Here is a 15,640-nt window from a genome sequence, read left to right on the forward strand (position 1 = left end):
TGAGGTACACAGTGGACATTCTGCACAGACTGATCAACTGGCTGTGAATTCATACTTGATCATTCAGGCTGTAAAATGAAACGCATTGTTACACTGCATACATTGGCCACAAATCTTTCTTACACTTTTATAATTACAGCTAATATTTTTGCATTATTATTTGACAAATTGTTGTCATTTGTATTTACTTGATTATTTTTTAGATCAAAGAACCATGGCTATCTTCAGACAGGAGAAAAGAGGAGGAACCTAACCATCTGGAAAGAAGAAAGAAATGTCTGCAGACCCCTTCACAAGGTCTAATGGGTAAAAAGATGCATATGGTGGTTTTAATGTACATATATTCAGAGAGAGAGAGAAGACAATGACTTTAAATTTTAACTGATTACTAGCTTACTAAACTTGAAACGCGTAACAGATTTTTGCAGATTTTGTGGTATGGTACTCTGATTTTCTTCAATTTCTAAAGTATTTCAGGATTACATTATGCAAAACAGTTTTGGTTCAGTCTTTTTCAGCTTTCCACAGGTAAAATTCTTTTACCCATATCAGATACAGTTTTGCAAAACAGAAGATTAAGTTATAATTATTTGTTATGGAAAAGTAGTTGATACCATATCAGAAGACGTTTTTAACTACAGCAGTTACTTGATCCATCACTGCTAGTAACCTGGGCGAAAGTTATTTTATACTAATGTAATTTATTATTCCTCCTTCCAAATAACCTACATATAGATGCTAAGTTTCAAGAGTGCAGTTCGAAGGAGATAGGGAGCCTTAAAACACAACTTGAAGGACAGCATGCTCAAGAACTGCAACGCCTCCGCTCCTATTTCCAACAGCAGCTGAAGGAAAGTGAAGAGAGGTACACCGCAGAGATTGTCCACCTGCAGGATAAGCTTCAGAGTGCTGGGGTATCCCCTGGCCACACGAGGTATTTTTCAGTTCCTTAGCCCTTATAACTTTGCACTGGGTATGGAAAGAAGCGTTTCAGATAACCAGTCACGTAAAGCTACGTGTTTTACTTCAAAATTTGAGAAGTTCTTTATAAACACATTACTCTTAAGTTGTTTTGATCCTTCAAGAGTTAAGAGTGTTATGAAAAAATGATATAAAAAATGCCAAGCAAGTAGTGCAGCTCTTAGAATTTATTACGTTCTTATAGTTAATAGAGGAATATTTGATATGTACATGTATAAATGTCATTTCATATGTATGATTCATCAGAACCCAAGCAGCTATTTTCCCCTTATTGTTTGGTCACAGCCTTTCTGTGTCTTTCTAATTTTTAAAGTTTTCCTTTCCTTCCTTAAAATATGTTTTTAGTCTTGAAAGTGGCAGGTAAAAAGCCCAACTTTTTCCTCATATGAATTTATACTTATGTATTTGTTTCGAGGTGTATAAGAAGGCCACATTCTGCAAATGTTTATACACTTTTATGAGCCTGAGCTCAATTTTAAAGGACTGTGTGGCTTTTTAATCAGTTATTTTTTCATCCTTTAAAAAAAGTCCAAGCTAGAGTTATACACAAAAATTTCATAGATAAGTACATAAATGGGTTTCTTACAACTGAGTATGGAGGTCTGTCTTGTTACATCTCAAGCCTTAAGATGAATGTCTTTTAATGGTTGTAGTCAGAAGCCGTTTGAATGATCTCTTACGTACTCAGCCTCCCTACCTGGTTTGTTGCTGCATCTTTTTACTGATGTATAGCACTCTGATGATACAGAGTGGTTCTGCTGGAAAGACAGACTCGGGTATAATTCAGTATGTTATCTAAATATACAATGAATTGTGTTCAATGAACACAGAGATGATGGAGGGATGGAACATCTCCTTGGTGAGGAAAGGCTGAAGGAGCTGGGGCTCTGCAGCTTGGAGAACAGGACCTTGAGGGGTGACCTCATTCATGGTTATAAATATGGAAAGGGGGAGTGTCAGGAGAACGGAGCCAGGCTCTGCTCAGGGATGGCCAGGGACAGGACAAGGGGCAACGGGTGCAAGCTGGAGCACAGGAGGTTCCACAAAAACGTTAGGAAACGCTTTTTTTTTTCCCTGTGCGGGTGCCAGAGCCCTGGCCCAGGCTGCCCAGAGAGGGTGTGGAGTCTCCTGCTCTGGAGACTTTCCAACCCACCTGGACGCGTTCCTGTGTGGCTGCCCTGGGTGACCCTGCTCTGGCAGGGGGTGGCACTGGGTGAGCTCCAGAGCTCCCTTCCAACCCCCAACATTGTATGATTCTGTGAGATACTGATTTTTTCGATCTTTTATTTGTGTGTCCCCCCCCCATTTCTTTTATGTTTTCAGTGTATCCAAAGAGTCAGAAATAAAGCTAAAAGATGTCTTCAGGAAACGGAAGTGCACTGAAAATGTTCATCAGCAAAGAAGAGATGAAGCACTGGAGGTATCGCGTAATTCAGTTCACATATCATGTATATATGGTCAATGTTATTTAGAGGCTTTTGAAATATGAACTAATATTTGGTAGTATTAAAGTAACTATCAACGCTGTGCTATACTGTTAGACAGCCCATGTTAGAGGAAAAATATTTAAATTTTGCAGAAAAGTATTTCTGGAAATGATGAGCAATAAAACTTGCTTTACTGGTCCTGGGTTTACCTTTTTTTTGTCTTATTTTTCTTTTCTCCTCTGAAAAAAGACATTTAGACTGAGCTGGTTCTTGTTAAAGTGGAAGAAAAATAGTGCTCAGATTTTGGGATTTCTTCAGCAGTGTTTAAAATATTGTGACTTTTCTTTAAACACTGGTTATGAAAGAAGAACCATTTAAGTGAAATCCTAGCATTTTTGAAGTATGAGATGCACAGTTTAGGAGAAACTTGGAAGAAGTATTAGAAATTAAATGCAAATAGAAAAGACCCCGTACATTCCTACCCAAGTACGGCTGGAAATCTGGCTGAGAAATCCTGTACTTTGAAAAACAGTGATTCTGTTTTGTACTGTGATCCTCTGCTTTCTCACCACCTTTCTCTGCATTTGACAATTCAAATTGTGCTTGAAGAAGGGTTGTTGCAAACTCAACTTTAAAAATTAATTTTCAAGCAGAAACAGAGTTTTTTTACCGGCTTTTTAATATTTTGATACAAAATTATGGGATTTGCACAATATGAAGATAACCTAACTGAGGAAAAAATACTGGTTGAATTGTATTATAAATGTCTTAAATTTATGTATTATATACTTATATATAATATACGATCTACTTATATTAAAATTATGTTGTGTTAAATTTATATTAAATTTATATTGTAATTAGTGAAATAAAAACGCAGTACTTGATCTTGAGATTTCTTGGTTTTCTTACAGCTTGCTAGTGAAACGGAAATGCAGAATGCTCTGGATGTTTTCCAATTGCTAGAAAAACAGTACCAAGAAAGATTAGAAGAAGAAATAGCAAAGGTATTATTTTTATTTTGTTACTTCAAAATTTTTTTACAAAATACTGGTATTTTCATTTGCCTTTTCTGACAATTAAGACATATGCTAGCTTTTGTTTGATTTATTTAAAAGGAATTGTTTAATTCAGATTCTGAACAGTAAAGTCTTTAAAAAATATTCTGAAACATTTTGGGTTTTTTTGGTTGTCTGTTCTGTTCCTAACTTGTAATTTCTGTTCATGTGGGTCGTGGTGATATTTGCTTTAAAACTTGAAAGAAAATAGACAGTGTGCAACCATACCTGATGCTAGAATTTATTTAGAAAATAAATAAAATTTAGAGGCTCAGGAGAGTGGATTTCTTGCTACTTTAGGCTTAACAGCAGGTCAGTTTTTACATTTAACAGTTGAACACTATTTTCTGATCATATTTTATTGTGCATTTTCTGTAAAATGCATAGCTTTTGTTAAAATCCGATGACTTTTGGAAAAACATGAAAAGCAAAATTAAGATTTTATAGGTAGAATATATTAAATTGGTTTTTGACTTTTTGACTTCCAGAAAAGTTTCCATCTCTTTGCAGAAGGAAAAAGTATCTCTGCTTTCATTATATCACGGCATAAAGAAAAATCGAATTAATATAAATTAAAAAATGGAAAAAAATAAATGAATACTTATTAAAAAGTAATCCATGTTTCTGTAGTAAAAGTTCCATTTTTCTCATCTGCTGTCATCAAGGACCCTTCTTTAGGGGAAAGCAAAATACACAGTTGGCTAGTGTTTTGTTAAGAGTAGTTTAAGCAGACAAACTCATTTTCTGTAAAGAAAGAGTTAGGTGTTTTCAAGCCTAATGCTTCTGTATTCATTGTACTTTTTTTTCACACTTCCTGTAGCTTATGCTTTAAATGGCTGTATTATAAATCTAGAAGAGAACTGCTTGCATGATTGGAAACGGGGTGTATTTGTTTTAGGAGGAGATCTGTGGCAATATGCAAGTTTTCAGCCTGTTGTAGCTGCAGCTTGAATACCACTAGAATTTTATTTATATACTAATAGTCAATACTAGTAGAAGTTTCTTTCTGGTCAAGTAAAAATTCCTGTGCTGAGTATCAAGCACGTGGCCCTGCTGTCTTTATACAACCCAAAATTCCATGTCAGTGAAATGCTTACAAAGGATGCTGGATTGGACAGAGGAAGCTTAGCACAGCTGCACTTATGTCAGCGTGCCAGGACTTTTAAAAGTCACTTTATCAAACCTTTTTTAAAAAGAACTAGGTAATTCTATGCTATAAAAGACATTCCAACTGAAAATATCATCATCATAGTTTATTAACTATCTTAAATCATAGAAACATGAAGTTTGGAAAAGGCCTCTACGGTCATCAAGTCCAACTGTCAACGCAGCACCACCATGACCACTAAACTCTGCCCCAAAGTGCCACGTCTGCACATTTTCTGAACACCTTCCGGGGTGGTGACTCCACCACTTCCCTGGGCAGCCTGTGCCAGTGCCTCACCACTCTTGCAGTAAAGAAATTTTTCCTAAATACCCATTCCAAACCTGCCCTGGTGCAACTTTAGACCTGTCACTAGCTACTTGGGAGAAGAGACCAACCCCCACCTTGCTACAACCTCTTTTCAGGCAGTTGTAGAGAGTGAGAAGGTCTCCTCTCAGCATCCTCTTGTCCAGCTTAAACAGCCCCAGCTCCCTCAGCTGTTCCTCGTAAGACTTGTTCTCGAGACCCTTCACCAGCTTTGTTACCCTTCCCTGGACATGCTCCAGCACCTTGGTGAAAATACAGCATGTCTGTGGTTTAAGATGTAACTGTTGATAAGATTAGCAAGGTGTCTCTATTCTGTTTTCCTCAGGAAGAAAAAAGAATCGTAGTTCAGAACTTTTAGTACTTATATTTATGTTATTGATGGTCAGCAATGAGATTTCTTCAGCAACAGGAGATGCTGTGAAGCATCAACTAATACACACTTTTCTTCTTTATTCAGGTAATCGTGTCAATGAGTGTAGCATTTGCCAAACAGACTGAACTCTCAAGAATTGCTAGGCAGAAGGAAGAAGCAGCACAAACACAGATTGTACGTCAACAGGTGATGCATTTTGAAGTTAAAAAGCAATGTGGTGAAGGAAAGAATGACAGTCCTCTTAGAACATCAACAGAAGAAGGCAGTGAGCTTGAAGAACAGTTGAAATCGCTTTGCAAGGAGCTCAATGAAGAGTCTGGTGAGATCAACTCACTTGGACAACACCTTCATTCTGACAGCAAGCCTGGCTGCCTATTAGGACAGACCACCCCCGAATCAGGGGTTTCTGAAGAACTGTTTTCCCATGTCAAAGGGCTTACAGTGGAAGAAACACCAGTAAGTGTAAAAAAAAAAACTGGCAGTGTGTAACTCTGTATGTGAATAATCTTTCCAGTGGATTTACAGTTCATTTCAATAAGAAAGCAGCTGAGAAATTAAGATGAAAATTCCTTTTAAGTATTTCTGTTTCAAACAGGTGACAACTTTAGACCTTCTCTCCCATGTTCTGCCCATCATAGCATTATCCTGTGCTGTGAGGAAAGGACACTGGTTATGTGAAAACAAATTATTCCATTTCATGGTTAAAACTGTATTGTAGGCAATAAAATATATACAGACATTTTATAAGCGAGATTATATTCTAGTTTTTATACAAGGAACAGATTAAAAATAGTGCTTAAAGAGTTAAGTCCCTTGTAATAAAGAATATCAACTGAACACAAAAATTATAAAAGTAGTATAAAATGTGTATTTAGCATTCCCCAAACATGAGATAGGAATAAGGTGGAATAAATATGGTGAAAAAAAGTCATACAGTTTGAATCCACAAGTTCGTTCTGAGTTTAATTTATTTTAATTAAATTTGGCATTAGTAGAAGCAAAAATCTACTCTTTCAGATTTGTGTAATAGTTAAATGTTCTGATCTTGTATTATCTTGATAATGAATAAACTGCAGTGTCCCTATTTTGGATGATACTGCTCGCAAACTTCTGCTGTTTTACACACACTTACATGCATGTCTGTCTGCCACTGTTGAGATCTCCGCCAGCTAACAAGCGTCAGAATTATCACTGTTTACAGTTCTTTTAAAAAACTTGTCTTTTAAATAGAGAATGATTCTAAGCCTGTACCTTCCAATAAGCAGGCAACAAAGTAATGCCTTTGTGATAGCTGCTTTAATTTGTGAAAGTATTTTCTGAAATTTATTTAAATATTCACTAGAAACTGTTAGTGAATGTAAAGTTCTAAAACAGTTTCAATATTCCAGCACTACAGCGAGGTGGCGGCAGTAGACGCAGAAACATCAAGTCAGCTTTTGCTGTATGAGGAACGTTTGGAAGACATGCGACAGGAGCTGGTACGGCAATATCAGGAACATCAGCAGGCGACAGAATTACTGAGACAAGGGCACATGCAGCAAATGGAACGTCAGAAGGAAAATCAAGAGCAGCTCCTAGCAGAGCTTGAGAGTCTTAAAGTGCAATTAGCTGAGGTAATATGGAGTTTGACTCAGTGAGTTAACAAAGGGACCTTACGGTGCAGATTTATATTTACTTATACTGTATCTCTATACATCTTGAGAGAAACACCCATATTTACTGTGTGCGTGCATACACACTCATGTGCGCACACACAACCTCTTTGTGTGTGTGTATGTACAAACATATGCATATACCCACAGATAGATTATAGTAAATAGATTTGTGTGTGTATACATTCAAACACAGATATGCATATATATATATATAAAAAAATACGTTTCTTTAATCAAACTCAGTCAGCAATGAATCAATTTAGACTTCTGTAAACTTGGAGAAAACCTGCAGTGCTGCACAGCAGTCAGAAGAGTGAGTGGAGGAGTGCGGATGTGTTGCAAACTAGCCACTTTCTAGGTACATGGCCTTGGGCAGGATGCTGGTAGCATCCATTTACACCAGTGAAGCCACCCGCCAAGGTTCAGAAGGCTACAGGATTCGTCATTTTTCCTCCTCCTGACTTGAGATCTGAACAGTATCAGTGGCTTCCTGCAGCAGTGTGTTCTGGCTTTTTTTTGTTTTTTTTTTAAATCATGGGAGGTGAAGTCCTTTTTGACTGTTAGAATGAAACAAAATCTGTGGGGTTTGGTGGGAAACACCAACATTCCTTTGCCTTTTTTAAGCTTAACTTGCTGTCACTCTGTGTGTATTCAAAGGCTATAGTAGGTCTCCTAATGGAACTTATTAATTTAATGGTCAAGTCATCAAAAATTATGTCATTTCCAGACTTATCTTCAAGAATTCTTTCCCTTGAAAGACAAACAGAATCCAGAAGAATTTCTCTTTCCTATCAATATACATCCTTTCTCCTTTTACCTCTTTGTCAATTTGCAACTGCATCCTTGTCAGTGGTTGCAGACTCCTGCAACTGATGAAAAACATTGAGTAGAACCTCTGCTGCTGGCTTTTTTCCAGTTTTTAATATCAAGGACAGTTTACCTATAAGAAACATGTGCATTGTGTTTAAGCCATGAACACCTCAGGCTCTTCTAAAGAAAGCGTGTACATAGGCTTTTTATAAAAAGAACTTATTTTCATCTTTTTTGTGATGTGAAGCATGCACTATTGCATGTAACTGTTAGAAAATAACCTTTCAGTTTGCATTAAGACCACTGTGTTTCATAAAGAGCATACAAATGCTATGAAAATCTGAAAAAAAAAGGTGTAAAATACCAAAAGTATACCTCACCTGTATTCCATTCTAGAAAGCTTTCAGTGTCTTTGTAACCATTTAAAGAAGTGGACTGAAATTGCATTGTGCAGAATGTGTAAAAAATTAGAACTGACAGAGCTCACTAATACTCAGAAGCTTATAAAATTGCGTGTACCTCTATACTACTTCTTTCGTAGCGTGTCTCAATGGAGAATGACAGCCTGGTTGCAGAGAGAGAGACAATGCTTTTAGAAGATCTGGAATCATTAAAACAACATTCTGTACCCGGAAAAGATAAACTGTTTTGTGAGCTACAGAACAACAGCACACAAACAGAGGTAAATGCGGACTTTGACCTTCTTGGCAGCTGTGGCATGTAAAACCAGTAAGATTCCTTTTGCTGCTAATCTTTTTATGTAATATAATTTCCTAAGGCATGTTGGGGACTGCTTGAGCAGAGCAGGTTGAAGAATCAAGATGTGGTGCTAGTACGCGTATTTTTTTACTTCAGGTAAACGCTAGTAAGTTTGACAGCTTGAATGTGGGGATTATGACTATAGCTATTTGCTCAGGTAAAATCATGTTTTCACATTGCTATCGCAACACCACAGAAAGCACAAGGACTGCTGAATCAGCACAGCAAAGTTCTTTCTAATAGGCCCTGCCTTGGATTTCCTGGTTTGCTGTTATTCATATTCTAGTTAAATTTTCCATACGGGAAGAGTGTTTCTTGATTTGTAATTTGATGCAGACACACCAGATTTGTCATTTGGCGTAGCAAAACACAACTAATTTAGGTTTTAAATTTCATATTCTACTGCATATGTTGATTCTGTCATGACAGGATTTCTGTTCTTTTTGTCTTCCCTCCCTCTGCAAAAACTTGCTCAGAATGAAACTGAAAACGAAAACGATGTGGGAGAACAGGTCTTTGAGGAAGAAGATGGAGGAAGAAAGACTAATGAAACGTCTTCATCTCTTCTTTCTAAAGAAAGGTGCTTAGAACTGTTAAGAAAACATAATTTGAAAAAAAATAATTTGAGAATTATGTTTCTGTTGTTAAATTAATGGTTATTATAAGCTTTATTGTGACTGATAATGGCATATTTCTGATCCATAGCTAACCATGTTTCTAATCTACACATTAGGTTAAACAAGTCTTATTTTTAATGAAGCCTAATGATGTAATGACATAGAGGATGAGAAAAATATTAACGTATTTTATTATATCTTTCATATTACACACATAGAAAATCATATACATCATTTACAGACGTGTATTTGTATAGCTGTTGAATGTGTATGTATCTGAAATAAGTTTATATGAGTGTTTGATTATAGCTTTAGACTATTCTGTTTAGACTAACTTTCTTGATCTGGGTAGACAAACAATCTTTTCAATTGACACTCTGAGAAGAGTTAAGTTGATAATGAATACTGGGCAAGTGTAGACCTCTGTTTCAAAAGAATAACAAGATAAAAGTGCAAGTATCGATAAACTGTTATTACATGTTTTGTAAAAAGACCTGACTTACATCACAAATGTGCGTCTAGTATTTATGTATATGATGTGGGATTTAGTCTTATAAGAGAAATCTTAGTTTTACTGTTTCAACTGAAAATCTTTCCTGGTTGCAAAGGTGTGTAAGGGATAAAAACCACTTGGAAAGCAGGGGAGAATCGGAAGACTGATCAGTTTCTCCCCTGCAGGCACATTTTCCAGAAGGCGAACGAGAAACTCATGAAGATTCTTTTAGAAGTTGTGAAGACGACTGTGGCCGTGGAGGAGACAATTGGTTGCCACGTTCTGAGTTTGCTGGATCGATCTGGGAAAGTGCCGCCTTCCAAACCTGCCGGATGGGACACAGGGACAGAGGAGTCGGTAAAACCCTGCATCCGTGTGGGGTATGAGAAAGGTACTACTTGTATGGTTTTCTATTTCGTAGCAAGTAGCATTTGCATACTTTTAGTATATATTTAGATATATTTAAATTGTATAAATTAATAAATTTTATATATATATTTAGTTTTGAAACTTTTAATTAAAATAAACTTAAAAAACCCCTACTGTTTTTCATTTGAATGTATATGACATCTCTGCTTAGGAGACGACATTTCAGGAGTTGTCTGGGTCATGCCCCGGTTATGACTCCTGTCAGGGGTCCTGTTAGAAATGCTACAACAGGATGGGAAAGCAACTGCGAAATAGAAAAATAAATACGTTCCTGTTTAAAGAGGCAAAGAGAGTGATGCATAGCTCCATGGCACCTTGCACCAGCTTTACACCTTCCTCTGCCCATATGGGGAACAGGAACTGGCGTTAAAGGCCATATCTCTGCTAGTGCGCTTAGCAGGGACGTCGCTGGTCACTCTGGCCAGCTGGCATGGGACAGCCTCTGTGTATATGTGTGTATGTGTATGTATAGCTGCTTGTGGCCTTCCTTAGCCTCCTCAAGAGGGTCGTTGCAGGCAAGCAGTCTTTTGGAAACAGTTCCAAGAACTTTCTAACTACCAAGCCTTGCCCATCAGCTGTTTCATAGAATCCTAGAATGGCCTTGGCTGGAAGGGACCTCAGAGATCATTTAATCCAACCTCCCTGTCATGGGCAGGGACACCTCTCAACTAGATCAGGCAGCACATGGGGACTGAGCGGGGATCAAACCCGCGGCCTTGGTCTTATAAGCACCATGCTCTAACCGACTGAGCTAACCGGCAACTGTTTGGGGGAGTGTTAGTTGGCACAAAGCTCAAGGAGCATGTTAACATTGCTCACCGGTTGCTTAAGAAGTCTCCCAGACTTTGCTTAATTTCCTGTGACTGTACTGGAATAGTGTCTGTCCATTTCTCCTTTGGGCAAGAGTAGGCGCTCTGTCATATTGCCTTTAGGTACCTGTGGTATGGAACCCAGTGTAAGGATGTCTACATTCATCCTGGGTCTTCTGAGGAGGTGAAGTGGAACAGATTGGTCCTGCCTAAAACACATTATGCAGCTGGGTTTGCCTGGCCATTTAACTACTGTAAATGAGGGGCACCTCGTCACTGGTGACAGGACGAGAGGGCACAGCCTGAAACTGCGTCAGGGGAGGTTCAGGTCGGATCTCAGGCAGCCCTTCCTCATGGAGAGGGTTGAATCCTGCCCAGGGCAGGAGGGAGTCACTGTCCCTGCAGGGCTTTAAGGAGAGGCTGGATGTGGCACTTGGTGCCGTGCTCTGGCCCATGTGGGGGGGTTGGGTCATGGGCTGGATTTGGTGATCTCACAGGGCTTTTCCAGCCCCGATGATTCTGTGCTTTATAAATATTCTTTGAGTTTCCGTCATATAGTCTGAGGTGATTAAAAAGTGTTGTGGTTGCCAGAATGTACATTGCCTGAAGAAATGAAAGTGTGTTCTGACTAATAAGACAAAGGACAGTGGGTACAAGCTGGAGCACAGGAGGTTCCACAAAAATATTAGGACAAACTTCTTCCCTGTGCGGGTGCTGGAGTCCTGGCCCAGGCTGCCCAGAGAGGGTGTGGAGTCTCCTGCTCTGGAGACTTTCAAACCCGCCTGGACACGTTCCTGTGTGGCTGCTCTGGGTGACCCTGCTCTGGCAGGGGTCGGACTAGAGGTTCTTTTGAGGTCTCTTCCAAATGATGCAACATCATTGCAGTGTACATAGTTCTGCCACTGGGGTCAGACAGCCATAGTAGCAGTTGTCTTGTTTCATCAGCTGAAGTGTTTGAGCTTTCTTCAGATAGAAGTAGATGACAAATTCTCTCAGTGTTTTCAGCACCAGGACTACTCATTTCCTATACTTCCACTGAATGGCTTGGGAGGATGTAAGCTTTTCAGTTTTTTCTCCATTGTTTTCTGGAAGTAAGAAATAGTTAGATGCTACTTTTTTATTTCAACGTGTGCATGTTTTCATGTTTTCCAGTACCTAGCTGAACAGATCTTCCTTTTTAATTGCTGAGGAAATTTGTAGGAATAAATTTGTACCAATGAAAATCTAATGAGATCAAAAGAAATGTGTTTAACAAAGTGAATTCTCTCTGACCTTCTGAACATAATCCATATCCGTTAACAAGCAAAACTCAACTTAGTCTTTTTACCGTATTTTAAAAAGCTGAATCATTAGAGTCAAGTGCGTTTAACCACAACCTAATTTATAGAGCATATAGAGTTTTATCTGGGACCTTGCCTAGGTTATTGGTGAACATGTGGTTTTATTTCGAGCAGAGTACATGAAGTTCAAATTTCAGTCATAAAACATACCATTGCAAGTGAACAGCATTTGTGCAAAGTAATCTGGCGAGTTAACCACACCTGGAGATTTGGACCAGGAGTCACAGCCAGTAGGAGCAAGGTAGTAAATAGCTTTATACACTGAGCTGCTGTGAAACTGATTTTTCAGTTTTCAACTCACAACCCATAAACTTAATTCCTCATTGGAATCCCAGGAGTAAATTGAGATATAAGGAAAGGCTGAATGAGCTGGGGTTGTTTAGTCTGGAGAGGAGGAGACTCAGGGGAACCTTATCACTCTCTACAACTACTTGAAGAAAGGTTGTAGTCAGGTAGGGGTCAGGCTCTTCTCCCAGGCAACCAGTGATAGGACAAGAGGACACAGCCTGAAACTCAGGACGAGAGGGCACGGCCTGAAACTGCATCAGGGGAGGTTCAGGTCGGATCTCAGGCAGCCCTTCCTCATGGAGAGGGTGCTCAGGCAGTGGGATGCACTGCCCCGGGAAGTGGTGGAGTCACCGTCCCTGGAAGTGTTTAAGGAGAGGCTGGATGTGGCACTTGGTGCCGTGCTCTGGCTGATGTGGGGGTGTTGGGTCATGGGCTGGATTTGGTGATCTCTGAGGGCTTTTCCAGCCTCAGTGATTCTGTGATATTAGCTCTACGTGATGCGAAATATGTATTGCTTCAGAAATGTCAATTCTGAAATTAAAATGTAAAATATATAAATATAAAGCAGTAAAGTGCCTGAAACTTCTGAGTAAGCTCTGCATAATTAAGGACTTTTCTTCAGATGTAGTGGTCCATGGCATCTGATGTGCTTAACTGCAAGCTTGTGGCAAGGGAACAATATGAACCTTGATGGGGTTTTTTTGTGTTACAAGGCGAGAGTTTACACAAGAAGATATTTTTGTTTGGGCAGGTTATTTTCAGTTTATCATTTTGTGTCAGCTTAAACTAAAACTCTGGGGAACAGAGAATTTAATTTTAGTTCTATTGGGGTGGGAGGTTGAACAGCATTTTAAGTATTTAGTAGTAAAATGAGGGTTAGGCATTCAACTGCCAGGAGCAGTTAATGAGACTTGACAATATTTTCTGTTTCTTCCTTCCACCACTAAAAATCTTCTGGCAAGATGCTGTACTAAAATGCTGAGTACGAAGACCATTATCAGGGGAGAAAGATATGGAGATTTTCACTAAGGAAAACACTTAATGTGAACTTCTGTTCTTAAGTGCCATTTTTTGGAAATTATAATTAGGTTTCCACATCTGTCATTTGCCATTGATTTTTCTATTTGAGTTACCAACTCTACAGTACGAACAGACTTATTATAGGTTTTGTATGCATGTGATACTTTCGGGTTTTTTTTTCCTTTTTCTTAACTTTGAGGATGGTAAATTTCCATATGCCAAGTTACACTTCAGGGGATAGCTCTCTTCTTTCGGGGGTTGGACTAGATGATCTTTTGAGGTCCCTTCCAACTCCTAGCATTCTGTGATTATTTCCTCATTTTTTATAGTTATGTTTCAAGTAAATTACGATGGTTTGTTTTGAAATTTTTCATATAACAAAATTATATTTTAACCTTGGTTTATTTCGTATTTACGCAGAAGAAACGGAAGGAAATTACAAAAGAAATTACATAAAACCAAGAATTTAAATCTTATCAGTAGTTCTTGGAGGCCAGACTGTAGTGGTCTTGTCACTGGCAAGAGGAAGTAATAACATTAGCGATAATATTAATGTAAGAGACATATTCTGGACCTGGCTTTTTAAAGATTACGTTCTGAGCAGGTTTCAATGTTTTTAAGTTTTTCCTCTAAAAGTTACCAGAGAGCTAGAAGCTGAGGTGATTTTGCAGCAGACTGCACATTTCTACACTTATTTTGTATAGTGTTTATTTTTGTATTTGACACATGCTCATCATTGCACAATTCAACTGTACCTCTCAAGGAAATAATTTACTAAAGTACAAGGGTTATAGGACACGAATTACGGGTTGAACCTGCAGAAAAAAAAAAAGGAAAGTTAGCTAGATAATATGGTCTCCATATAGAAAGAGTTAGATAGTATAGTAACTAGTATGTCATTGTTTTGTCTTGTTCATAGCTGTGCTGCTGTACTGTGGGCTTTTATTTTGTGAGATATCTGCAGCTGAGCAGGGTCTTACTGGGTCAGTACTGAAGAGGAGTGGCCTCCAAAGAGCGTCAGATGCTGCAGCAGGGGTGTTGGTAGCTCATCAGGGAATACCTTCTCATTCAACTCAGTCTCTAAGCGACACTTTGGCAGAGCACTTGGAAATACTCATGCTGTTGGATTTTCGTATTAAATGAAGGTCCTTTCTCCGTTGAGGATATTAAAGCTTCTGCGTCGCTATTGATATTTTGAGACACCTAGAGCTAACCCAGATTTGGGTGGTGAGAAATCAGAATGCAGCTGAATACAAAAAAATGTGAAATTGTTCATTTTGCAGCTTGCCTTATACTGCAGAGGGGCACAATATTAGCGGGTTTTGAGAACGCTTTTATGCTGTGCAAACCCATTGCAAATATTTAGCGTGCTGGCAGAAGACGGCTGCAAGCCGCTGCTGGGCTAACTCCGCTACGATGGTTTGTGACTAAAGTTCCAAAGTGTAGTACTCAGCAGTGCTTTGAAATCCCGTGTAGATGAAAGGTGCCACGTGAATGCATATTCTGTTCATCTAGTTATTAGTTCCATTCATGCATATAGTGTGCTTCTGGTTTTTTCCCTTTGGAGTGTGAAAAGAGTTAGCAACATTATATCACAGATATCTAAAAGGAGATATGAAACAGTAAGGGTATAACTAGAAGAAAAAAAATACTAAATACGTCTGCATTTAAAAAAATCTCAGCAATTATATGATAAATCAAACAAATCAAAACCTTTAAGACTGAAAATTGCTGTAGCTTAGTTTGTTGTACATGAGCCATCTATACAGCTGCATCCATAATGAAATAAATGCATAGATCTTATTATCAGAATGTTTGTGGGTATGAAAGTCTAGTAAGTAAACCAGGCGGTTAATCATGTTGCACCTTGTAAGAAAACCTGAAAATAAACCTGAAGACCTCAATCTGATGCTCTTTTGGGGTTCAGACGACATCAACAAGAGGACTCCTATTTCCAATGCTGTTTGCACATGTGATTAAGAGACAAGAGCAAGTATAAGAAAATTGTATCCAGCAAGAGTACTAACTACATTTTTAAAGGCGATTTGTAAAACTGACCAATTAGAATTGCAATCCAATTTCTGTAACTAAACAAACTGTTCTGGTTCAG

General features: G+C 38.5%; 1 protein-coding gene across 1 annotated transcript in view; it reads left to right on the forward strand.

The window, feature by feature from the left end:
- Window positions 1-203: 203 nt before the first annotated feature.
- AKAP9 (A kinase (PRKA) anchor protein 9) overlaps window positions 204-15,640 on the forward strand; it is a gene marked incomplete at its 5' end in the record, with an annotated part of 57,514 nt that continues 42,077 nt past the window's right edge. The window contains 9 exons of the mRNA XM_009875174.1: window positions 204-306; window positions 736-934; window positions 2,305-2,401; window positions 3,323-3,415; window positions 5,395-5,766; window positions 6,699-6,923; window positions 8,317-8,457; window positions 9,011-9,114; window positions 9,830-10,035. Of these exons, the coding sequence (XP_009873476.1) occupies window positions 204-306; window positions 736-934; window positions 2,305-2,401; window positions 3,323-3,415; window positions 5,395-5,766; window positions 6,699-6,923; window positions 8,317-8,457; window positions 9,011-9,114; window positions 9,830-10,035 (1,540 nt within the window). The remainder of the gene's footprint in view (window positions 307-735; window positions 935-2,304; window positions 2,402-3,322; window positions 3,416-5,394; window positions 5,767-6,698; window positions 6,924-8,316; window positions 8,458-9,010; window positions 9,115-9,829; window positions 10,036-15,640) is intronic.

This window comes from Apaloderma vittatum, unplaced genomic scaffold (assembly GCF_000703405.1).
Source record: "Apaloderma vittatum isolate BGI_N311 unplaced genomic scaffold, ASM70340v1 scaffold15468, whole genome shotgun sequence".
Classification (NCBI taxonomy): domain Eukaryota; kingdom Metazoa; phylum Chordata; class Aves; order Trogoniformes; family Trogonidae; genus Apaloderma; species Apaloderma vittatum.